General features: G+C 43.2%; 1 protein-coding gene across 2 annotated transcripts in view; it reads right to left on the reverse strand.

The window, feature by feature from the left end:
* Positions 1-26,660, reverse strand: part of TEAD3 (TEA domain transcription factor 3) — a 360,315-nt gene that overhangs the window by 90,178 nt on the left and 243,477 nt on the right. For both annotated transcript variants that reach the window (XM_086923250.1, XM_086923251.1), the window contains one exon: positions 2,371-2,435. In XM_086923250.1, coding sequence (XP_086779376.1) covers positions 2,371-2,435 — 65 coding nt within the window. The remainder of the gene's footprint in view (positions 1-2,370; positions 2,436-26,660) is intronic.

Here is a 26,660-nt window from a genome sequence, read left to right on the forward strand (position 1 = left end):
TTCTAACAAATTAATACAAAAGCCTCTCGGAGCCCGAGGAGATTGAAATCCCCTCGGGCTTCGAGAGGCCTTTGTTTAAATAACATTGGAATGTTGCTTTGCGGACTTTTACCGTCCCGTAGAACAAGAAGCACTCCATTGTCTGCAATGGAGTTCTCCACATTCCAGTATTCTAATAAAAGGTAAAGCCAAGGTTGTCTGACTATTTAATTGAATGGATAATGCTTTCCTATATCTTCGTTTTATGGGTTGTAGGGTTATTTAAGGAGGGTTGTTGCTCCCTTTGAAGAGGGAGAAAAGCATCACCCTGCATAAGACTTCAGTAACGCATTATATCCCCCCGCACAGGGATGTTTTTCTTCCTGGTCAAAGAAAGGCCAGTATGCCCTGTTACAGTCCTAGCCTGAGCTGGACACATCTACTTAAGGGTGTGCTATGGTGCAAACAGGGACAGTGTGCCGGATATGTAATTCCCATCAGGGCATTAGGCCACAACCCCCACCCCTGAAACCAAATCAATCATTCTGAAATATAAGCTTCCCCACTTCCTCGGGGCCCACCTCCCAAACACTAGAGTTCCCATTGCAAGTGAGAAGTTATTTTGGCCCTTTGGGTGTATGTACTTCAGACATGTGGCCTGCCAGAGACTGAGGAAAGCCCACCACTCCAACATTCTGCGTTTCCTGGATGGCAGAAAGGCTATCCGGATCTAGGATCCAGGTCCAAGATGGGCAATGCGTCACTCCAATCCATGGTGTCTAGAGGACTTTCTGCACTCCAGCGACAGGAATACTGGAGGTGAACACTACAATCTGCTCCCCTAAATGGCAGAAATATTGCCTGCTGCCTAGAGGGTGGGGGTGTAAATCAGGGCTAGGATAGGCAATCCCTGCATCCCATTCAGTTTCTCACTGTTTTCCCTTGTGGGGGTTTCTGCCCTTTTAGGAGTGGGCAGAAAGGGGGTAAACATCCAGTCTGCTTACCCAGGAGGCTGATAAGCCCACAACACCTTTAGTTCTCCAAAAAAGATATAAATAACATTTTCAAATCGGGTTGGGGAGCGGTCCCGGTTCTAATTTTGGGTTTCCTGACACAATTTAATGGGCTCCAGGAAGTTTTTCTTGTCTACTCAGAGGGTAGAGTGGGGCATTCATCGCTAATTTACGCTCCACTCCCCTTTACAGGGGGAGCAAAAATCTAGAAACCCATCGGAATCCCAGGAACTGTGACTAGCATGGATCCCAGCACGTTTTCCTACCCAGAATGCCATGCCCACCTCAAAGAATGAGTGAAAAACTGTATTTTTCCATAGTTATGTGTCCGAAATCTTGCACTCTTCCAACCACTGGCCAAAGTTTTACTACGCTGTATTCTCACACTTCACCTGATAAAAATGCTACCTCTGCGCCCACAGCACTTATCCCCATTCCCCCACCACAAAAATAAATTCAGCTACATTTTGGCTTTTATCTCAGTTTCTTCCAGGGACACACACAAATACAGTGTGCCTTTAAAATCCCTAACATATGGGTAAAAAAGGACAAAGTTGGCTTGGATATCTTTTGTGCGAAAAACAGTAACCAAAGCGCAGAAGTGAACTGCTTCAAATATAAATAAAATTACCTCAGCACTTAGGGGGTTAAATCTCGACATCAATATACACCTCTGTCTACCAAAACACCAAATATAAGAAAGCACCTCAGCCAGTCATGTATATGGAAAAAAAACCTGGACTTCACAACTACCGTACTGAGGATACTAGATGTGAACGCTTAGTATTCAAGACTTTGTGAGATGCCCTAAAACCTATTTAATATCCTGAGACCACGCTGAAACTTCAAAGGGAAGTGGACACGTTGCAGCACAAAGGGAACTGTTTATAAACTTCGCTAGGCTACTAAAGCAGCTCCTAACACAACACCACATACTCTGGTAAAACCCCAGGAAAGAAGGAACATGTACATTCGCCACAGCTAATGCCAGCTTAGCTTTCTCAGTCTTGTGGTGCTGTGAGATACAAATGTACACCAGCAATCTTAGTATCTCTCTCACACATCCCTCCCTAAATTATTTTCTAGAGTGACTAAATAAATTAGCACGGACTGTCCTCCTAGAGGCCAATCGCTGAAATCTCTTTTAATGACTTCACGAAGACGACCCTGATCTGCACGAGAAGAGCCAAAGGTTGTTTTCTGCTATCTATCTGTCAGATGGGAGTTGACCCCTGGTTTTCCTAGGCAACTCCCAGAGCCAGGTCCGTGATGGTAAAAGTACATCGCAGTTGTCATCAGACGTTAACCATGCTAGACATGAGCCAATGGTCATTCCTGTTGAGAGAAGGTTGGAAGCGCAGTGAGATGTCGCTTTTACCTGTTTTCTCGTCCGTGTTTTCCCGGTTCGTAATTTAATGTATCTGGCAATCAACTCATTCCGACCTAAAAAGAAAATCAGAGAAACAAGAAATCAGTGCACGCTTCAACCGCAAAGTTTTTGCCCACCAACCTTTAACGTCTTGATATATCTATTTCGGATCCATTCCAAGACTCTATCCCTCTACTTCTATATTCCTACTTCCCGCTACCTCACCTTGCACCCCCCTTGCACCACCCCCCCCCCCCCCGCCCCCCCCCCCCCCCCCCTCCACACCGCCCCCCTCATGTCCGCATCCATTGCAGTGGCTTCACCTCAGTATGTTTGATTGAACAGGTGAATAAGCTCCATGAGGAAGCGAAGATGCACACTAATTTAACTCAAAACCATCTTGAAAAATATGTGGGTTGTGAGGTTAAAGCAAAATAAACAACTAATAAACCCCAAAGCTGATAAATTACACAGTATGCACAAACCAGAACAAAAGGCAAACACACTTCTATCACAACGCTCACAGGGACGAAACAAATTCAGAATTTTTTGGTAATGAAAACGACCTTGTTTTAGCTTGCAGGAAGTCTGACACTTGGACGGCCTCTTGCCCCTACATGTTTTGGCCTCAGCCACTACTGGGAAGGCTTTAACCAGGTTGAACATGTATTTGTTTCGAGTATATATAACTGGATTTGTGGACATACAGTTTACACTTAATTGTCAACACTGGTTCTTGTGACAGTCTGCCACAAGGTGGCGCTGTCTGGATAACTTAGAGAGGACCACATCAACAGTTAATTATTAATTCAATATACATTACAATGACTATTAACTGCTGCCCAAGCCATTCTATAGCGTTGGTGGCCTGAAATAGTCCGAATTATCACACTTGCAGGTGTGTGATGGTTAGCAGGTGGGTTGTTAGTATCATTGGGGGAATGTGTGGTGCAAGCTGCAAGTGGCCTCCAGGCACTTATTAATGTATTTATTTAAAAATTAAACACTGTTTAAACCACAAGAGGAAAGAGTAGGTTCCATAACGCGCTCAACAATACAGAGGAAGTTTCTACGCTGGCGAAGAGTGTACAGATACAGAAGGCAGACACAAGAGGGTAAAATGCCAGAATGTAATATTTTGTCAAGAGGCGATGGTCTACGCCGGAAGACACGTTCATTCTTTGTGTGACTTAAGGCGCTTTAGTGCACAGTGGTGAAAAGATCCAGATGGGTGCCAAGGGTGTGTCCGGCATTATGGCAGCTCAGTCATCCATTTGATACCAGATTCAGTAAAAGTGGACAGTGTCCAGCCCCACTTCTCATCTTTGCATCTTGTGCTATGGGTAATGAGACGAGGGTCTGCACCTCACAGTGGGTGGCCAGAGCCCTAGATACATGCTCAAGTTTATTTATTTTTGTGTGATTAATTAAAATCTTACAAAAAAAAAAGCTACGGTATCATCAAAGTTAGAAAGTTATAAAACAGTCAATCATTTAGGTTTATATCCAAAAACATGATTATATAAAATACATATTAACACAATCCAATATTAAATCAAATAAGAACCTCCAACTTTTTCCCTAAAGCACATAAAAATTTCACAAATCAAGAATTCATTAGTAAGTCTTCAGAATTTAAACATGCTATCAGGGCTTGCCTACATGACCTTGCTCCACGGTTATTGAACAGCCTCTTAAGTGTAAGTGTTCTTTCACATTCCAAATCCGGGCAAAGACACAATAAATGAATAATGTTTTCTTGACCGTATTTACAAAGCCTGCATAATTTGTAATTTTCTGTTCTCTTCCATGGTGGTAAGTGACATAGTCCTGGCAAACAACCAAATCTAGCATTGATAAAGATGTGTTTGTTTTTCTTAGACAATGCTGTCTACAGATATCCTTGCACCTTTTTTTTCCTTAAAAATTATAATCAGCCATGCATGATTTCTTTTTACAAGCATATCTTTATCCTTTATCAAGTAGAGATGGTTTGTAAATTGATTTATTGTTTTTTTAAGCTTTCCTGTGAGATTGTGGTGTTCCAAATCGTTGTTATGCAAAATTCTTTTATCTCTGTGTTTAGATAGGACAAGACAAGTAATTTTCTGTTATTTTTTACTTCTTGCCACAATAGCCGAGACATTTGGTTATCTTGATCATTTTTATTCTGTTCCACACTTTAAGTGCTTGCCCTTTCCTTGCATATAGCTGATTATTTAGCCGAAATTCCAACCTCACCGGCGCTTGTGAGGCATTCTTTGGCAGGGCGGATAAAATGTTTTAGGTTTTAGCCACCGCACTATTGATGATCTCTGTGTCTTTCCCATTTACTGCCTCACTACCTTATGTTAAAGTTGGTAGTAGTTTTGCAGCGATTACTTTTAGGAAAGGGCGATAAGACAAGTCACTTATAGCTTTCTGGATAGTCCTAAATGCCGCAACAAGGGTATTTGCCTTCCTTGTGATATCCAATTCTGTGGTAGGAAGTTTCCATTGTCATAAAAATAACACCAAGATATTTATAGGAAACAACTTGTTCTAATTCGTTGTGTTTCAAGAACCATTTATATCTATGTTTAAGTCGTCTGTTTTTTGTAATAACCATTACTTTGGTCTTAGCTTCATTTATTATCATACCATTTGCCCTTGAATATTTTAAAATGCCGTCGATTAATCGTTGCAATATGATTTTGGTATGACTTAAGAGTATAAGATCATCTGCATACAACAAGTTGAATATATGTAGGTCTGCTAACTTTGGAGGATGTCTGAAGGTTCCCCTACTCGGAGGGGAACAAACCGATGCACAGCATGTAGACCTTGGTCTTATTCACTAAACATTTTTGATGAAAAACAGTCTGATTGTTGAATTATCAAGTGTTTTATTCTTCACGTGGTATGTTTGTATTCATCTGTGTATTATACATCAAAGGCAAGTTACTGGGTGATCCATAATTCAATCATTATAATCCAAAACACAAATTCCCGATGCATTTCGGGCAGACGCCCTTTCTCAAGGGAAATGCTTTGAAGTGGTTAGTAAAGTGCCTCGCGGCGTAACAGCGGTATCGTTAGTCTCTCCAAATCCCATCCCTCTTTTGTATGTGCAAAATGCGGGCCTTTCATTAAAGTACATCTTGACCAGTCTTTATTAAAGGGTTTTAGTTTGTCGCATAAATGACAGTTAAAATCTCCCGTTAGTATTACGCTCGGTTCATTTGGTGTCTTGTGTAAAAAGTTTAAATTTCTTAAGCATTCCTCTAATTCAGAAATAGCTTTTCCCCTCTCCATCAGTGCTGGGGCGTTGTACCAATTGACTAGGAAAAGGGTTATTCTTGATGAGGTGAACCTTAGAACTTGTAGGTTGTATGAGGCCCATTTGATGTTACTCCAGGTGCCCTTAATGTCTAGATTGACATATATGGCCAGACCCCCACTTGCTCTCCCAGAGGTTACTTTTTTGGCTGGGACACAAAAGCTTTTGTATCCTTCCAGGCTATAGTCATTTAATTCGAGAGCCCAAGTTTCCTGCAGGCAAATGATTTGGAATTTTTTGATATAGCTAAGCCATTCCTGTGATTCGAACTTGGCCGCTAGTCCTGCAATGTTCCAGGATGCTATTAGTAGATTTGCTGGCGTCATTTCTTTAGCGGTTCTTTTTGGTTCATCTGGTAAGGGCGTAACCTGTTTGCCTGTTTCCGTTAGGGTGGCATTGTTGGAATGTTTAGTGTAAAATGTTTAGTGGATTTGTCCCTTCTTCTCTTCCAAGGCTGGTATTCGGAATTTTGGTGTATCCTCTGTCGGGCACATCAACTGTTTCATTGTCCATCCCTTTTTTCCTTCCTGTTATTGGTGGATTTTCCACCTTCCACCTCTCAGTCTTGGGGGACTGATTGTCCCATCCCTGTCAATCGACCTCTTCCAGCGCACCGAATCTGTTCCAGTGTGCATATTGCATTAGGGAGGAGTCGTAGTTTGGCATGGCAAAGTTTGGTCTTTGCCATTGAGGTGGACCATAGTGGGTACCAGGATATGGTAAGTTATTCGGGAAGGTTCTGTTGTTCTGCCTGGTTCTTTGGGGTGCAAAGGGATAGAAATAAGACAAGTGTACCGGGTGGATCTGTGATCGGGTATAGCTAGGGGGGCATTACAGATAAAATTAACTGCAGCCATATCTCTAAAGTTTATCGTAATTATATCCCCTGCTATGGTCTTGGTGCCTTTGCCGATCCACTCCCCTCTTCTTACAGACAAGATTTCCCCAAAAACATTGGGGGGCAAGGGTCTGTGTATTTGTAGCCACTGTGCGCATTTATTTTTCAATTCTATTTGTGATTCCCGTTGGCCCTCCCTTAGAGGTGGAACTCCTGTTAAAACCACTACATAGGGCAGTGCTTCAGGCGGGAGGTTAATTGACCTAAAGCAAGTAGATGTTTTGTTTTCTTTAGTTGTTGCAGTGGGCGGAGGCTTTGGGTTCACGTTGGGAGTTTGAACGTTGTTTGCTTCCAACGTTTGGGGGGGTCCTGGGTTTGATTTGTTTTCAGTAGTTGTTTTTTTACTGCTTTTCCCTCTGTCTGGTGTGGAGGAAACCTTTTGCTTATCTTTGATACTTTTTTGACTGGCTCTGTTTGGGGTTTTTGCGGGCGCATCAGGGATCGTAGGAACCTTGTCCTTAGTTTGGCTATAGGATGTAACGTCGGTCTGTTTTCTTAAACCGCCTTCTTGCCCTGATTGGGTTTTTGTGCCATTTCCTCTGTTGTTTACAATTGAGGTTAGTCTGTCTATTTTGGCTATGAGGGGTTTTAGCAGCACAGTAATGGAGTGTTCGAGGTCCGTTTTAAGGTCAGCCACCATGTTGGTGATCCAACACGGTATTCCCGAGGCAGGTGGGTTTATTGGTGTAACCAGGTTGTGGTTTCTAGTTTTTGAAGATCCTTTTGAGGATCCTTTTTTCCCCCCACGTTTAGGGCCTTCCTTGTGCAGATTTTTCTCAATGCTGCAGGGAGTGTTAATATGGTTGTGTGTTTGTACAACAGATCTCTCGCTGCGAATGTCTGCGGAGACCTGCACACAAGGTAGGTCAGCAAAAGAAGAGGGAGAAAGGGGCAAGCTGGTGTTGAGTTCCTCTGCCAAATCTCGAGAGGCCTCGGTCAGATTGATAAGGGATTCCTGGGTTTCCTGGATAATTGTCACGGGTGGTAGTGACATTCTTCTTTCGGTGTTTGCGATGGCATTAGACACTGCCCCTATAGTTTGTTTGAGCATTTTGTCAATAGCGGTCAGTGTTGGTAATGGTGGGGGAGGATCCGTTTTATTTTTTGTGCTCGATCTTAAAGTGGGCATCTTGGGCTTCTTGGTGGTCTTCCTCATAATCTGTAGTACTGAATACAGATGGTAGATTTAGCTGGGGCAGGTGGAACCGATTAGAAGCCTAGTTCAAGAGTTGTAAAGTACAATTTTTCAGGGGGGTGGCCCAGCCCAGCCTCTTCTGGCCTCTGAGGGCCACAGAGGGCCCGCCCTTTGCCCGGGCTTCGCTCGGCGTCCCGCTCGCATCCCGCTGAGCGGTAGACTATTTAATATAAGGAGGTTTTGCAAGCAGGGGGCGTGCCTTCCTGGGGGCGCGCCCGTGCACACCTGTGCAGTGCAGGGACTCCTGGTCTTATGAGTCCCTGCGGCGCGCTCCCTCGATGTTATCTCGGTGCTCCCTCCTCCTGGGACAGACCCAACAGCACGAGTGCTCTCCCAGCCTCAACCCCACACCACTCACTGCGCAGCAGCGCCCGCGAAGCGGGTGCTGCAAGTTGTAGCGTTGCGGGAGGGCGGTCAATCCCTCCTGGGACACAGGGAGGCCGGGTGACAGCAAAGGCGAGGGTAGAAAGTCTGGAAAGCCTAACGGCGACAACAGCAACAGTCTGGTTAGAACAAAGAATGATTAAATGATTGCATGATTAAATCCGCTATAGACACCGTGGCCACTGTTAACAACGTTCGAGGATGTCTGCCTTCAGAGCTAGGTAAGAAGCCTTCACACTCAATATCATCAGATGTTAGATTTTCTAATGTTGTTATTGTTTTCATAAACCGAAGGATATTTCCTCTATTTAAAATATTATGTGTGCCCCGTGAGTCATATAGTTGGGTAAAAATAATTTGAGCTGACTTTTTGGGAGCCCTGTTTCCTTTTTTTTATCCTCAATTCTTCCATGCTCCTCATATGTAATCTGCCTGTTATGGCCACTTCCTTTAATAACTAAATTATCCATTTTTTTTTAAATTCATGTTTTCCTCTATCCTTTCTTTTATTTTCCAAGAATGAATTGTTGTTCTGTCAGCCCACAATTCGTTCCTAGACGGATTATCTTTTTGTTGGTTCATATTACTAAGCTTGGTGCGGTATTTTGATCTTGAAATATTATCCTCTGGACCTATGAAATTTGGGTCATCATTCTGATTATGCACTGTAGGTCTAGGCTCAAGTATATTTAGAGGCCTCATGTTTCAGGTCATATTTTTTGTTTGTTCACTTTGAATATCACACGAAGTAACCTCTTTTATTACACAACCATTTCCCTTGAGTTTGTGTTGCACATCTTTTTCTTGGGCCCCATTTACTTCAAATTCAGTAACACAGGGCTTTTGGTTGGTGCCATCTACTGGTGTAATTAGATTTGTCCTTACAAAATTTTGTTCGCCACAATAGTTCGTAGACTTGGCAAAGATACCATAATATTTTTCTTTTCCGTCAATTAATTTTTTCGTTTTTATAGATTTCATCCCACTCTCATTACCGTCTTGATTTCCTATTGATTTTTTCCTTAGTTTTCCTCCTACTTCAACTGTATTAGAAGATGGATCCAATGGGTGGAAGGGACCGGCAGGCATGGAGGGAATACACACAGATACGGCCATATTAAATGGTTATTCATTTGGGTAAACAAGCAAGTCGTTGAGATGCCTCCGATTACAGGGGCAAGGTAGGAACAAATGCCCAATAATTACCTTCGGTTTACTGGGCGGTTAGAAAGCGGGCCTGGACAAGTGACAAAACTCGCAACTTTAACAAATGCCTTAGCCTTTGACATTAGAAGTGCATGGTCCTCACCATCAGCCCTACATTCTGAGCGGCAGGTGGCGCTGCAACACAGGACATGGGGCTTGAACAGCCACACTGACATAGACAAACCAGAGGGCCAATTAAAAGAGAGGTTACGGTCTTAGACATGAGAACGAAGAGAGACTTTTGCTAAAGGCAGGGTTTGACAAATTGGTACAAACATCTGGCTAAGAAATCGCAGAACTGAATGAGAGCAGGACCAGCATTGGTGAGTAGCAAGGGGATAAATACAGGCTTCTGGTCCCCTGCTCCGGGATCCAAAAAGCTCAAAAGAAATAGAGATTTCATTCATACAGGGGCTTTGGATCAGATATCCATTGGTCTCTTCAACTGTCGTTCATATTTCGCTGCTGCCCACCACAGCATACAGCATGGGGCAATGGATCAGCCCCCTTCATCCATTGGCTCTCTTGCTCTGGGAATGATGGCCTTTACCTAATGGCATGTGCATAGCCGTCTAAAAAGAGTGCACTACCCGAGCTCCTGGGCCACTCAATTTTTGCATTTTGCATAGGTTTCTAAAAAAAACGACTACAAAATCGTTGCCATGGCCAGACCTATTGGTTTTGCCAATACTCGTTTTGAAAGCAGCCCCTCATTTTAGTAAAAAAACAAGCACTTGCAAAGCAAATAGGTCTTGCCTTGGCAAGCTGGTGTGATTTTTATTTTATCTTTTATCGCAAGCATGAGCCAAAAAATAAAAAGAACAAAAAATGAAAACAAGACATGCCACCTTAATGTGGCGACCATATGCTTGTAGTAAAATTTTAAAAAGTAATTGTCACATATAACTTTAATTAACAGTTTGGGTTCTTCCTAGTAGGCAGGTGGACTTAAAATAGGTAGAGAAATACTTTTTTTTAGTTTTAATTCAAACCACAGGAAATACAAAGGACCAAGAGTAGAAAGAAAATAGCATTGGCAAAGTAAAGCATTGGTCCACCAGCCATGGCACTTCTCCTTAGGGAATCAATATGCATGAGATTAGGAAAAAAAGTCGGTCACAATGCAAGACAGCGAATGCCTGAAATTGGGTGTCTTATTGCCTGATGCTACTGTGGCTGAAACATTGCGTAAATGGCATTTTAACAGTCAGTAGATGAAGAAGGCTGGCCAAAAGCCACATTATGTATGTGTATATGTAAGTAATTTATGCGGTTTTTTTGCAGTTACATGAGTCCAACAACACTACTAAAGCTGCCTCTAGGCAAGACCTAAAAATGACCTACGGGGAAAAAAAACTTTTTCCCTTTGCCGGGCAGCAGCAGCATCTGATGGCAGGTGTCAGTGCAGCCATTGTCTGTTGCATCTCGGCTAAGAACAAGACACTGCACAGGTCTGCCGCTGCTTGGAAGAGCTGGACACTGGTCAGCCTTGAGAAGATCTAGCATAAACGGAGTTAATGTTTGTTTTAGTAACAGATGGGTCATGAGCGGGAATGGTGAAAGGTTCATGGGAATGGACAGCAGAGGGTAGGACGTCTGGAAGCTGTCAGGACTCTGATGGAAGCCTCTTTGAGGTGTCCCCTGAGGTTCTGGTAGAGCCCGACATTAAGGAAGCTTCCATCAGGGGATAGGACTGATGAGGCATTGAAGCGGGTGGTGGGTCTAGCGCCTCGATCTCACTGCGGCCGGCCTGGTGGGCATGGACGATGAGCAGATTCAACAATCGTCAAAGGAGATTACGGATAACCGTTTTCTTAGGGTAGGCGAGGCCTGGCAGCAGTTTCTGGCTCAGGCTTGGGTAGGGCACCTAAAGAGGCAATAAGGTGACCAGTAAGGGGGTTATTCTACACAGAGGGCAGGTGATGGGCAAAGCATGCCAGGCTCAAGAGGAAAGCTGGGTGCTCACCCTGGAAACAACAGGTGTTGAAAGGTGGAACGTCAAATTGTTGCAAGTGTGACAAGAATGCAGGCCCAGGCAAGGTGGCGGGGTCCTCCTGCTAAGTACATAGGACCAAGGCTCCAGGGGAATTATTTGCCCACACAGCACGTGTGCGTACCATGATGGAAGGTAGGTTACAATTCGCTAAAGGTGGTCCAGGCCAACGCAGACGTGAAGGTTGTTGACCTGTGGTGCATCAGGGTGTAGCTTCAAAGTTTGCAAGGAAGATCTTGCCATACCAGCATACAGACGAGAGGTGCATGGTAGGTGCAGGTGCAGTGCATGAGGACAATGTCAAATGAAGGGGCGGATCCTGGGAAGAAACACGATTTTGTCCTTCGGTTCTAGGGGGGGCAAGGACAAGGCAGAATATGGTCTGAGGATGCCTGTTACTGGCTGCCCGAAATTCAGACACACACAATCTAATTCCAAAAGAGTGGGAGCTACTAAAATGGTCACGCCTGATGATAGGGCCAGGGTCTCCCTTCACCCGCAGTGGCCATGAGCTGCCCTGGGTGCAGGAAGTGACTGGTGCTCACAGAAGAGACTAACGCTTCTCTGTTCTTCAGATGCTGTCAGGACTTGGCCGTGGAGGGGCCCTGGTAAGACTTCAGAGGAGAGTAGGAGGGGATCGCATCAGGGTGCAAAAGAAGGCCTCTGCACTTTAAGGGTAAGTCGCGAGGGGCATCTGATGCTGGCGGGAATCAGACTGTGCATTCATTGACAGGGTCTGATTGCACAATCATTACCTTGAGTAACGCTAAACAGTAAAGCTAACAGACTAGAAAGGGATGGGATAAGAATTAAAACTTGACCTCAAGCGGAGAACAGGGACTACATACCCTGGACAGGAAGACATGCCCTGCACACAAGCCACGGCCGGAACACTACTATACACACTCCAAAACACAATTCCTGCAAACACAATGCTCACTCCAGAGCCATCAATAATTCACAAGTCATGCACTACGAGTGATGAAAAATCCTCCAAAATAAAGTACTGAAAATCCCGGGGCTATTTTGGATCTGGTTGTAGACTGCCTCTTATACTGCGAGCCCTGGGGTATTATTACGTGTGTGCGGGGCTGGTGCACTCCTGGCACTGTCAATCATTGTGTAGTATCGAGTAAGTAGTATCAGTGTGCACTGTGAACTAGGGCTAAAAGTGGGCTGGGTCTCAAGGGGTCTGAGCACCGGGAGTTTTTTTAAGGAGGCCTCGAAACGGGTCTCTATCGGGCTCTGTTTTGAGCCCTGGCACAGGCGGTCCGTTTTTTTCCAGACTGCAGAGACGGCAGTACTGTCACTGCAGTCCGGAAAAAAAGTGCCAGGGCGCAAAACAGCCAGATAGAGACCCGTTTCGAGACAACAAGCACATGGATGTGCTCTGCCCACACTGCTCACTTCTCACTAATGGAGAAGTTATGGCATGACGTCATGCCAGGTGAGTTGGTGGGGAAGGGAAATCCTTTAGAGAGAGTCATTTTCTCTCTGGATTTCCCTTCTCTTTCTGAAACGCAAAAGCAGCAACATTGTGGTAGGGTCACCAGGTCTTTAATTGGAAGCTTTTTCAATATTATATGTAACAAGATATAGTTGCAGCTTATTTATCTCATGCAACTAATAACCATTGACAAAGCCAATAGTCCTTACTTGTTGTAGGTATGATGTTACTTGTTGTATCACATATCTGGATGCAATGACAGAAACAGCAAAATACAAGTTGGGCGGCACACTATACTAAACACAGATTTTTAGCGCAAGTGTTTAAAAGCCACGCCCCTAATTACAGTGGCCACGCCCCTTTGAGAGACCCCCCAGTTTTTTCATCCCACTTAAAGCCCTGCTGTGAACCATTGGGTATTATTATTATTCTATGTGGGTGAACAACCTCTGTGGTCCTGTGAATTCCTACCTGTGGAAATCTATATTTCGAGCAGCAGGTGGCGCTTCTGCACAACATATGGAGAGAGTAGCGCACAAGACATGTCAGAACAGAACAACCCTGAGACTAGTGAGATCAGGGTGCAAACATATCCGTCACATCAATCCCCTCCCAGACCCCAGGCGGTCAAAGACCACCCGGCGTACATCAGCGTACCCACATGCCGCAAAATCTATGTGCATTTCTGGCTAATACACTCTTTGTGGTACCCGTGTCCTTATGGTCTAGTAAATCTTCTGGAATTATTTGTATAATTTCACTGCTCCACTCCAATACTTTTTACATCCGCGTTTACAACTCTGTTAAGTTTAATTTTCCAATTAGAAGTCGTTTATGTATGTATGTATTTAATCAATTCTAGGGGGATACACTCTTTAAAATTGTAATTATTTCACGTGCTCTCCTGCCGATTTGAAAGCCGTCTAAACTTCTGTATTTCAACCAGAGAAACAAGGAGACAAACACGCAATGGCAAATCTGTCTAGCTTGCGGTTTGAATCCGGACTAAAACGTTAAAGAAAAGTCTGCCGCATTGAAAAAGACATACAAAGAACATTCCACATGCTGTTGGTGCCCCCCCTCATGCTGTTGGTGCCCCCCCCTCCTCATGCTGTTGGTGCCCCCCCCTCCTCATGCTGTTGGTGCCCCCCCCTCATGCTGTTGGTGCCCCCCCTCATGCTGTTGGTGCCCCCCCTCATGCTGTTGGTGCCCCCCCCCCCCTCATGCTGTTGGTGCCCCCCCCCTCATGCTGTTGGTGCCCCCCTCATGCTGTTGGTGCCCCCCCCCTCATGCTGTTGGTGCCCCCCCTCATGCTGTTGGTACCCCCCCTCATGCTGTTGGTGCCCCCCCTCATTCTGTTGGTGCCCCCCCCCCCTCATGCTGTTGGTGCCCCCCCTCATGCTGTTGGTGCCCCCCCTCATTCTGTTGGTGCCCCCCCCCTCATGCTGTTGGTGCCCCCCCCCCCTCATGCTGTTGGTGCCCCCCCCCCCTCATGCTGTTGGTGCCCCCCCCTCATGCTGTTGGTGCCCCCCCCTCATGCTGTTGGAGTCCCCCCCCCCCCCCTCATGCAGGTGGTTGTTTGCTGTATCATTCTACCTCCGGTTAAGTGCTTGCTTAGTAACGCCTGCAGCACTGTTTTGCATCTGAAAGTACACTGAATCTTCGCCCAAATTCTTCATCTCATAGACGCTTTCCCAGATATTATTGTGTGTGTGCTGAACGTGTGCATCTTGGATGATAAGAGTCTCTGGATGCTGGTGTGTGTGCTGTACTCAGTGCTTCTCCTTGTGAATCTCTGTGTATTACTGCAAGTGGTTCAAAGTGTCATGCATCTCTTCTCCCATCTTGACCTTGATAATGTTCCCTTTGTCTGCTCAATGGCTTTGAACCTGGCCATTATGGTGTGGGTGACACCCGTCGGGATATGTCAGTGCTTGACTGTTGCTCCAGGCCCTGTGATTCACCAGAGGCTGCGCCTTACCCTCTGGGAGGGCACGTCCTCCAAATTACCACATTCTCCAAATTCTCCTCCCTTGACACCACCACAGAACCAGTTGGATGGCTGTTAAAAATAGCCCAGTGGGCCCGATGCCCAACCAATCAACAGGGAGATGCGTCCCAGCCCGGGCTGGGTCTCACTCATGCTGCACCTGCTCCCTGGAGCAGAGCCCAGAGACCGACTGCGGCAGGAGGGACAACCCCGTGCTACTCTGTCGGGCACAGACTCTTGCTCTTCCGCCACCAATGCCCAGGACAAAGCTGCCCGTGCCACCTGCTGCTGCTCCTTAGGAGGTCAATCTTAGCGGCTGCAGTGCAGTTCACTCAGGTCACAGCACCCTGCGAGCATGGATGGACACTCGCGAGAGAACCTCCTCCTCCATGTCTGGGCAGAATTGGGACACATCCAGGGCAAAACCTGCCTGTTTGCCCACCCAAGACGTCTGAAGAGAACTAGAGTAGGCCTAGCAGACGTTTTTTCTGTGTGGCTGGTTTGCATTAGACACATCCTAGATAAACGTCCACCATGCTTCTAGACAGTAGATTAACAAATCCAAGATGGAACCCCGCTGTGTCTAGACAGTGATAGGATACTTCTGGGGCAGAACATCCCAGGCAGTAACACCTCAAGGCCGCTCTTACCCAGTGTGTCTAGACAGAATTAGTGCAGATCTAGGAGAGAGCTCCCCAGGATCGGAAACACCCAGGGAAAACTCAACCCCGAGTCTGGACAATAGTGTATCAAATCCAAGACAGAACGTGTGTCTAGACAACATACACATTCAAGAGGGGATCTTTGAGAGAACTCACGATGCAGGTCTACAGCGTTTTACAGCACGCTCAGAGATAGTTTACAGAAGGCACAATGCGTACATAGACAGTATTATAAGCAAATCCCAACCAAAAACCCAGAACCTACACTCGCTCAAGATTCGCAAGAATCCAAGAACAAAAATACAGTCTCATGTTTATAGGTAAACCCTCAGGATTGGCTCCAACAGCTGCAGTGTCATCCTTTCAGCATCATTGTCCTTCGATGCACATTTCTCAAAAATAAAGACTCATGCTCCAAACCAGGCACTATTGCACCAGATGTAAAGATAGTTCATTCCCATGATCAGAGACTTATCTTGTTCCCTTCTTACAGCAGGAGCTAAACTTCTTGGGAAACCCAGCAAATGTGATGTGCTTTGTTTCCCGATATAAGCCCCTTTCGTTCATACTCATCACCGCCTTCCATTCTTGCTGAATTAACCTTCTCACTTAGCCTATTTCTGGTAAAGCCAGTGAACAAAAATCCTGCGGCCATTGTTTATTCCCTAAATGAGTATCCTCTGCCCGATACAGTTATTTGTACACACTGGTGGTGTTCGATATTTAGAGGTATAGAGTATAAAACTCATTCTCCATAGTATTAATTTACATTATGTTCTTCAGCACCTCTTTAGGCCTGGCTTGGCTTTACAGCACAGCTGTCACTAGACCTTATGTGATCAACTTAAAAAAGAACTTTCAGGAGTACTACAGAGAGGGGCTTTGGCTCTGTCCACCTGCTGCTGGACAGGAGTACATGTTTTGATTGAGCAGAAGTTGTGTGCTTCCACATAAAAAGTGCCTACTCGCCAATAACTGTAATCATTTGTTTATCAAGTTGGATAAGACAGAAAGAACCCTTTATCAGGTCTTGCTATTGTGTTAGAACAGAGCATGCCCTATAAATCAAACACACACCACTGCAGTGCTATAGGTCTCCTAGATAATTAGAGAATCACTAAGTTTTTTTCTTCTCTGACAACAGCACGAGTGGGAGGAAGGCAGTCAGGGGGACTGTGTTGCTGTATTGCAGTACCATCACAGCCCCCTTCCCTTCCACCATCAACTTCATAGATACCTTAACATGGAACTTCTTGGGAGAATAGTGTTTTGTGTCTAACTGCAAGTTTTAAGATACATGCAAGGAAAAGCTTGGTGGCTGGGTACAAGGAGGTCATGTAAAGCCAAACAGCAAACATTATATATCCCCCAAAGAATAGCTCAAAGGATAAAGGGTAACAGCCAGCTGACGTTACTAAATTTGTAGACAGCAGTCTACAAAAATATGAAACAATGAAGGTCAATATCCTGAGCAATTGTCCAAAATAGAATAAGAGTCCACACAGTATTTTTGTAGAAATCTTCTCAGATTTTCAATCTGGTTTATTCCAAATTCAGCTGGGTTACAGAAGTTCCCCCCAGAATGAAGCTTCAGCCATCAGAAAACAACTTTAGCCAACACATGTTTCATCCTGTGGAAGTATCCACCGACTTCCTCAGGGTTACAAATAAACAGGTAAACCAAAATTATCACAAACTAATATTAGATGGTGTCGCTACAATTGTGGCAGAAACAAACGAAGATGTAACAGGTAAGTGACCCAAAACTGAAAACCATTGATTAAAAGAATGGGTGTTTGGGGGAGGTTAGATAGACTAACATATAACAGCCAGGTGTAATTATCTGAAAAAGATATACATTTAAAGAAACGAGCCTGAGTGTAAACAAGCATAGACAAGAAAAAAACAACTAATGTGCCATAATAATCCGAGAGAGGGAGTCTAATGTGAACTCACCAAAATCATCAAAGTATGTGAAAAAGCATAAATGTATTCTTTAAACTCAAAGTCAGTAGTTGTATGAAATTATGTTTCCTATAAAGTAAATAAACGCTAAGGTCACCAAATAGTACATTCCATATTAAAATGCAATTATATAAATCATAATCAGATATGCAGTCAACAAGAGGTCCAGTAAACTGTTCCATTAACTTAGTTGAAATATAGAAAATAATCATGCGGAAGACACACAACCAACACTCGATAACAGGCTTGAGTTAATACTGTCCGATATGCGCCACCTTGGAAGTTCTATCCCTAGTGAATGCATAAGTATATAGCAACTACATTAATACGACAAGTCTCCTTATAACCTCCAAAGCATCATGTCTGTATCTTACCAAATAAACGTAAGAATTGGTAGCCAATAGAAAAATAACATCTATTAAACAAACCAAAGCAATAAAAGTACCAGTGAACAAGTAAGTCATCAATAGCTTATCATATGATGCGAAAGGCAAAAAGTAAAAAGCAAAAATGTACTGGTATATATTAGAGTACGTTGTCTCTTTCGCCATAAAAAAATAACTTAATTCCCCTAATCATAGAATATGTAACAAAGCTCCCTAATTAGGTAATATCACTCATACGAAAAGTAGCTATGAAAAATAAAACAAAAATACTCAAATGCTCCACACAGACAGTCAAAATATCTCATTCTGCGTAATCAAAATAGGGTATGAGTTGTAGTGCACTAAGTCAAAGATAGAACTTGTACAATAAGTATACATAATGGTTACAAAACGTGTCAAATAAAAATGTTCCCATTGTATCTCATATAATCTATTGAGGGTCAGCCTGGATGTGATCACAATATGTATTACCCTGTAAAGTCAATTGCTGTTCAAAACTGTCGGAAGAGTTGACATGTGATAGTAAGATTTTAGCAGAGTAAAAGAAAACTAAGGGAATGATTATATGCAAATAATGTAACCAATAAATACTGTAACTCCTCATCAATGTTGAGGGCCTTGTCCACAGCACGTAGCTTCAAAATCCACCATGCCTCACTCTGTCTGAGTCTAAGTTCTCGGTTTCCACCCTTTACATCAGGCAATATAGATTCAATACAATGAAATTTGAAACTAAATTGTTTACATAGCGCTTCACAATCTATGGCATGAATAACAATAGGGTATCTGTCGTCCAAATTCTTTAAAGCTCTGAAGTGCTCTGCAATCCGATCTTTCAGAGATCTAATAGTACTGCTTACGCAGATTTTTTTCACATTTACAAATAATTACATAAACAACAAATGTGGTTATGCAATCAATATGTCTTAATATACAATACTTTCTAGAGCCATTGTAATCAAATTCCATAATTCCATGTACAGATAATTTACACACTGCAATTTCCACATCTAAATGAACCCTCATTTAATTTGCGTAAACCACGTATTACCCAGATCACGTACCCTAGGGTAACTGGGACTTACTTTGTTACGTATGGGTCTGCCCTTACGGTAGGTAATGCTAAAACGTTTCAAAATGTAGGGTTTCAATTTTCGATAAGATGTAAGCAAATATCAGTTGCGTTTAAGTATACTATGTATCTATATATCCCATATATCTTGTGTGACCTTGGGTGGTAACCTTTCACAAGCCTAACTGGAGAAATGCTCACTGTCTTTTCTTATTTTGGCCTCCTTTCAAGCTTCGGTGCTCTATTCTTAACTCTAAGGATAATATCCTTCTGGTAGCCACTGGCCGAAAATCTTTGTTCAATATCCGAAGCACAATATACGAATTCAGTATAAACACTGCAATTTTTGCGTGCTCTGAATAGTTCTCCATATGGGAATGAATCAATCTGAGTTCTTGGGTGTGCGCTACTAGCATGTAATGCATAATTACAGGACATACTTTTTCTGCCCATCTTACTGTTGATTTTCCCTTGACAATATAAAGTTCAATTCCCAAAATTACAATTTTGTCCCGACTGTCATAGTAAAAGCCATATTAAATGTTTTCATTCATATGTGTACAAAAATGTTGTAAATCCATCTCACTGCCAGTCCAAATCATTATACAATTATCAATATACCTTCCAAAGTAGAAAAAGTCTTCCCACTTAGCTCCTGATGGGCCCATATATGCGCCGCCTCGAACCAACCCATGAATAGGGAGGCAACAGACAGCGCAAACCTTGAACCCAGCGCAGTTCTGCATGTCTGCAGATACCATTCTCCATTGAACAAAAATAGATTATGCTCTAAAATCATTTGTGACATGCAGATCAACATTTCTTAATGTTCCATAAATTCAATCGGTCTCTTGTAAACGAAATGTCCCAGTGCAGACAAGCCATGTTGATGGAAGACGTCATATAAAACGACTCTACATCCAAGGTAACAAATATCATTGTGGGATCCCAAGTAAAGTCATTAAGAATATTCAATATATGCTTAGAGTCCCTGATGTTAGTAGGTAGGGTAACCACAAATGACTGTAAAAGGGTATCTCAAACTCAAGATATTTTTTCTGTGGGACCTCCAATTCCCAAAACAATTGGTCTCCCAGGAGGAGAGGCCGGGTTCTTGTGTATCTTTGGTAACGCAACAGGCATGGAAATCTAGGTCTGTCGACTATTAAGTACCGATATTCATCATCATTCTGTAGACCCAGTTCACTCCAATTTTTCAGACTTGTATTAATGGTTTTGGCAAACTCAAAATTAGTATTAAGAATACATTTCTAATACCAACGTGCATTGTCAAGTTGGCCAAAAATCTCAGCATCATATACATTTTTATTCAGGACAACAATATTACCGGCTTGTCCACTTCCCTTATAAGGATATTTTTACCTGAGCGTGACTGTTTCAATGCTAGACGTTCATCATCTATAAGGTTATTTCTCTGGGGTAACCTCAGATGAAAATATCATTATAAGGGAAGCAGACAAGGGAGGTACTATTGTTTGCAAAATGCTTCTGCCAGACCATTTTAATGTACAGCAAAAAGGGACATCATGACTACTGCTGACAATGTTCTTTCACTTTCAATCCGCAAGCACTGTGAGAGCCTCTCACGTGCTAGGATACCCGGCCTTTAGAAACAGGCCTACAGGAAGCAACTCAAGCATTTGTGAACATACGAGTTCCTGTGGCGAATTCTTTTTTAAGTTCAGAAAAATTTTATTGAAAGAATATGACATAAGCTTACAAAGTAAGACAAAGAAAATAACAAGCAAAAGTATACATCAAGATAATTAAAGGTATTAATATAAGCTACAAAAAGAAACATAAAAACTGTGGCGAATTCTTAAGAAGAAGCACACATTTATAAATGTGTGGCTAAATAGGATATACATGTGGTTATACTGTGTCTGGCCATTTCCAATGGGCACGTTCTTCATCGAACTACCTAGCTCCTCGATGCAAAGAAATCAACAGAATCAACAGGCGGACGAACAAGTCATAAATATGTCTTGCAATTAGGACTGTGTTTTCAAAACAGAACTAATTAGGGGTTTGTGTATTCAACTAGTGTACCACAAAACAGCCCTCTGCATCTCAAACATCTCTTAATACCCATCAGAAAATGGAGTGTTCATTTGGTACCCTGGTTGCATTCCACACAAGTGTTTTAGCAGTAAGCATGTGTCCATCTGAAACATTAACCAAACCGTAAGTAAATCCATTCATAAGAAACAATTCTAGAAGAAAAGGGAACCAAAATCCTGTTGGTGGTTACAAAACACCCCAAAAGGGCTGACTGGGGAGACAATTGCCATCTAAAACACTAATCAGCCAGTTGAGCATACCACAAATATTGAGAACATACCATGCCCACAGATTATTAGCACACTACAGAATATAGCCTCATGGTGTATAGCAGAATAAAGTCCTCACACCTATGCTATCTGCAGAAATAAAGACTATTGTATCACAGCACTTGCTGCATAAAATTCAGCAGGCTAACCTTGTGGTCTGAAAGCATTTTAGTAACATTCAATTATTCGTTTTTTGTGCGTTATCATGAATACATATAAATTGATTTATGTAATTATGTATGTGGTTCTTCTCCTTAAACCTATGCGGTCATTCTTCGATATACAATGCAACTGGGAATCAATTAGTCACACCACAGTCGTAGAGCAAGCTTCTTGTTAAACAGTGCATTAAAAAAAAAATCATTCCGGTTCAAACTTTTGTTACCAATTAATTAAATTAGCGGCCCCTTTTTGTGTTATTTTTCTTAGTGTGCTGGTTTTTCTTCACTACATTATATCCTCATTATATATACACCCTATAATCTAAAACTTGTACGCAATGATTTTTTAAGAGTGTGTGTTAGAAAATGTCGGTTTGGACCTAGTCAGGCAAAGTGAGAGGAGCAGACAACTAAGAAGCAGTTTGAAGGAAAAAACTGAGCACATACATAGGGTGACCAGGCGTCCCCGTTTTGCCAGGACAGTCCCTGTTTTTAACCTGCTGTCCCAGCAAATTTCAAGAAATTTAGCTCATGTCCCCGTTTTTAGAGAGGGTCGACTGAAAACGGTGGGAGGTGTTTTTTATGTTTTACAAAGCAGGGATAGTTAGCAGTTGTTTCAAGAAAGCAATTTAATTAACAGGCAAGCTACTGGGCTTAAAAATTGCATTTTATGTATGTTCTTACTGCCTGTTCTGTAATTCTATGCTGAGGAGCGCTCTCATCACTTGAAGTAAAATTGTAGTCCTTCTTCTATTTTTGACAAATGTCCCGGTTTTTGGCTTTAAAATTCTGGTCACCCTACACATACAACAAGAAATGAGATTTGCTTCATTAGCTTCGCTGTTTGTCTTCCAAACCAAAGAACTGGCATCTAACTAGGGGTGGAAGCGCGATGCTTCAGAAAAACTCCGCCAACCGCCACGTGGAGTGAGTTTTTCCACACATGCGGCTCAGCCAATGGTAATTTGGAGAGAACGAGCGAGAAAATCAAGTGCTAGACCACCTACCAGCTAAATTTCGCAACGCAGGTGGTTGTGGCAGGTTGCTACCCCTAGTACTGAGAAAACTGCCGCTCAAGTAGAAAATCTACCCGAGTGGCAAAAAGATGCAGCGCCTCCTGACATGCAGAGTGGTGGCATTCATGTTGATTTTACAGCACGGGACGAGTTCTCGGCACTGAAAATCCATGCAAGCAGCACAACGTACCACAATTCTGTGACTGGTAGAACTCAGTGGAATATAGTTTTTGAGTAACTCCGCGAGTTCCGCCCACCCCCATTTCTAACCCTGGATTCGGTCACATCACAGAAAATCATGTGGCTCTGGGCAAATCACTTCACCTCCATATAGTTAGGCCATAAATTTCAAATATGGGTGATTGCAAAATAAATGGTTTGTCTCAACAAAACGCACACAGTGTGTACAGCACTTGGGGCCGGTTGTACGTAATTAGGAATAGCAATTTCCTAATTGTTTTTCCTGTGAATCCAAATTAGGAAATCGCTATTCCTAATGTATGAAACTCTTGTGAGTTTCATTAGCGATTGCTAGTGGGTTGCAAATAGACCTACCTCATGCATTTTAATGAAGTAGGTCGTAATTTTTGGCCCACTAGAATTCGCAGCCATCACAGGGATGGTGGCCTGCTGGAATCAGCAGACCACCATCTCTGTGATTGCTTTTAAATAAAGCAATACTTTTTTATAAGCAAAAGGAGGAGAACGGGGTGAGCTTAAAAAGAAAAAAATGACACATTTAAGTTTAATTTTTTAAGAGTGTGCAGTGGTTCGGGAGACCCCTGCTTGCTCTTATTAAATATTTTTTCAGCATTCTCTAAGGGGTCCCAAAGGGACTCTTACCGTTTGCCAATGGGTTACCACCACTTGTAAAATGATGGAAAAGTATTACTGTTTTATGACCAGAAGTTGGTCGCAAACCTATTCGATATTAGGAAAAGGACGCCCAAAACACGGCCCTTCCAAATACCGAATCGAAAATGCAATTTGCTATTCAGTAACAAATTACCCAATCACATTTTACACTTTCTACATCTGAAAAAAGCATTTTTACAGGCACAAACAGCCGATTCTGGGTATCGGGCCGTTCACGACCGTAAAAATGCTTTGTACATTTGGCCCTTGGTAACAGTGATTGAGGCGCTCCTCTGGCAATAAAAATTATCTTTGTAAACACCTTGCTTCTCCTTGAAATTGGGTTTCTGCATAATCAAACTGCGAAATTTAATAATTAACAACCTAACGCTGAAAAAAAGTACTTTTTATCCAGACTAAAAACGTAAAAACGTAAAAGAAAAAACAAGGAATGCCAGTAGTGCATTGTAGTTGCTAATAATGTTACCCATACATCGATATTTGCAAAAGAGAAATATTAACCACAGCAACTTTAGCTTCCATTTAATGTCTCTTGATTAGATTTTTTAAATTGTTTAGAATATACATTGCCATCACACTTCAGAATTCAGTAGAACTAGGTTTAATGTGTCCACCCATTAGTGAAAATATATCTACAAATATTTGTAAACTGTAAAAAAAAAATTAAAAAGCTATTTATTTTTTTTGAGGCTTTTACGGGAATTCCTAATCTTTTAACAGTCTTTGTATTGAATATTCTCCTCACCCCAGCCAGAGTGTGTGGCATTAAAGGCGAAGTTTCTCTCTAACGCCCCACATAATATAATGTGTGATAACAAATAGATCTTAATTCTACAGTTTGTTGTAAGTCTCAAAATATATGCGTAGATTGAAAAATGCACTCCGCATGCACGATGACAATTGTAAACATACATCTGAAATGACTGCTAGACTTAGTTCAATCGAACCATGACTGCTCATGAATGGGAGTCAGATACTGCAAGGAAAAAACAGGTTAACGGGCCTCTCTCTGGCCCATGCTCCTGCTGAGCTCCCTCCGGGTTACCAGGGTGTGCTGCTGCACCCCTTCTTCCAGCGCCTCGAAGATTACCAACGACTGGTCAAATTGGCTGCCAGTGGGAGCTAGAAAGCCAAGCCAGGGGGGATGGCAGGTGCAGACGGGCAGGAGCAGAGCACCGATGTAGCGATCCTTTGTTGTATCCTTTGGATACCGCACTGAAATCTGGTTACTCCATTATTCCATTATTGATGTCTGCATTCCTCCATCTTATGGCCAGGCATAGAGGCATGTTGCCTGGAGGATAAAAGTCATTATTTGCCTGTGTCCTACCTATGTTAACCGGCGTGACTTTAAGCTTAGCTATAACAAAGGGATATCTGTCCTCATGTGCACATGCTTGGGAGGAACAGACATGTCACTTTGTCACTAAGGGCAACTAACAGGTTGAAGTCAAATGCATGCACAATCGCAGTAACTGCAAAAGGGTAATTGTGCTTTTGAAGTCAACCTGGGCCAGCACAGGGATCCAGACATCTCATGACGGGGACAGTTACTTGGGCAGGGACACGTCAGCAGGGAGGAGAGCAAAATTCTCAGAAGCTAGACCATTTATCCAAAACTAGGCACTACTGACGAAGACAGGAAGAGATGGGACCGCCCGGGAGATGAGGCTTTCCCTGCCAATGCAGTGTGGGATCTTCATGGGCCAGTAATCCCTGGGCCTGTTCCGGCTGACAACACTGCAATGCTCAAGCATCACAAGACCCATATTACTGGGGTCTCCCAGCAGCAAATAGCAGTAGCGAAAGGTATCCTCACAGCTCCTCAGAAACCTCCATCACCACTCCCACTACCTGCCTGAGGTGCTCGGGAGACTCCGGCCCTGCGTGCATGGCTGGCACATTAACAGTTAAGCATTAGGTCTTCTAACAAGCAGTCGACGCTGCCAAGTACACTTTACTGGCCGCGTAACCTAATGTGCCTCCAGCAGATGGAACAAAAATAGTAATATGTCCTGGATTAAAGCCGTAAAAGGCGTGTTTTGTCTTTCAGACACCATAGGACAAATAATTTCTATTTAGCAGAGTAACGGTTGTATGTGGCTGCCCTTCCAGCCTCTATGCCAGTGGGCAATCATCTTTCAGGCCACTTAATTAGTAAAACTCTAGGATTTCAGCAGCCATGTTTCCAAGTTCAGCGGCTTGGGGTGTGGGCAGCTGGCTCGTCCATGACAAATTGTCATAAGTCGCGGCAGTGTTAAGTAGTTCCTGAAATGTTTTTGGAACATGTACACCCGGAGAAAAACCACACTTGCCTAGCCCAAAGTCATGCTGTCCAAATGAGAGAGCTTTCTGATCACTGGTGAGAGGAAGTGGGTGAAAGTACTTGTAAGACCTGATCAACAGGACATGGTCCCTTCGCCCTAGCTGTGGATACTTGGGCGCATGATGGGACTTTAATTGTCTGTTTCAAATAATCCATTTGCATATAACACACTGTGTGATACTTCCATTGTACTACGATTGCCTTTATATAGTGCTCACGACCCAAGACGAGGCTTAGTAAAGCTTAATGTTATCTTGGTGTAAGCTAAGCAGCAAATTAACTTTGCTACGGATCACTCCTTGCTCAATAACCGGTTGCAATAAAGATCAAACGTCTCCCCCCCCCCCCCCCCCCCCCGCTTGTTGCATCAAACCTGGTTGCCTGGAGGTCATTGGAGTCAAATACTTTCAGGCTAAACTGATTGCCACCAACCACAGAACCTCAACGTGTTGTAAGGTGCTTACAACTACTCTTTAAATGGTCAGTCTCCCTTATGTGCCCACAAGCTGTGTGAGAGTTCTCTGTTTAAGATCGTTGTAGTCAATGAGCCTGACAATGACCAACTTAATAAATGTCGTGGTGTTCAACTTTGAAGGCCTTTTTGAATTTTCCGCATTCCAATCCCCCAGTGGCTGCGACCAGAGACTGCTGGTCCGGACACTCACAAGAAGGAGTGCAGTTTAATTCATGTTCTCGCTGTCCGAGACTGTGACATCTGGTAAAGAAGAACTGCGGTAGTTAGAAGATTGATGCTGGAATGGGTGTGTGCCATACATTTCTCCCAGAGGCTTGTGTGCTACAGGTGCCCACCCTTAAAAGAAGGGATCTTTGTTGACGTGTCCTCATTTCCAGCATCTCTCATTATGATTTAGAGCCTTATCTGCTCCCTGACCAAAGAGGTGCTCCTTATAGAAGAGTTTGTATATGGTATTACACATCTGGATATACATGATGCATTTTAGCCAGGAATGTCACTTCAAGACATGCCATTTCCACACTGGCAGCGTAGGCTGCATCGGGGACTGCGTTGTTCCCATTATTTAAAATCAAAT

This window comes from Lissotriton vulgaris, chromosome 5 (genome assembly GCF_964263255.1).
Source record: "Lissotriton vulgaris chromosome 5, aLisVul1.2, whole genome shotgun sequence".
In the NCBI taxonomy this organism is placed as follows: Eukaryota; Metazoa; Chordata; class Amphibia; order Caudata; family Salamandridae; genus Lissotriton; species Lissotriton vulgaris.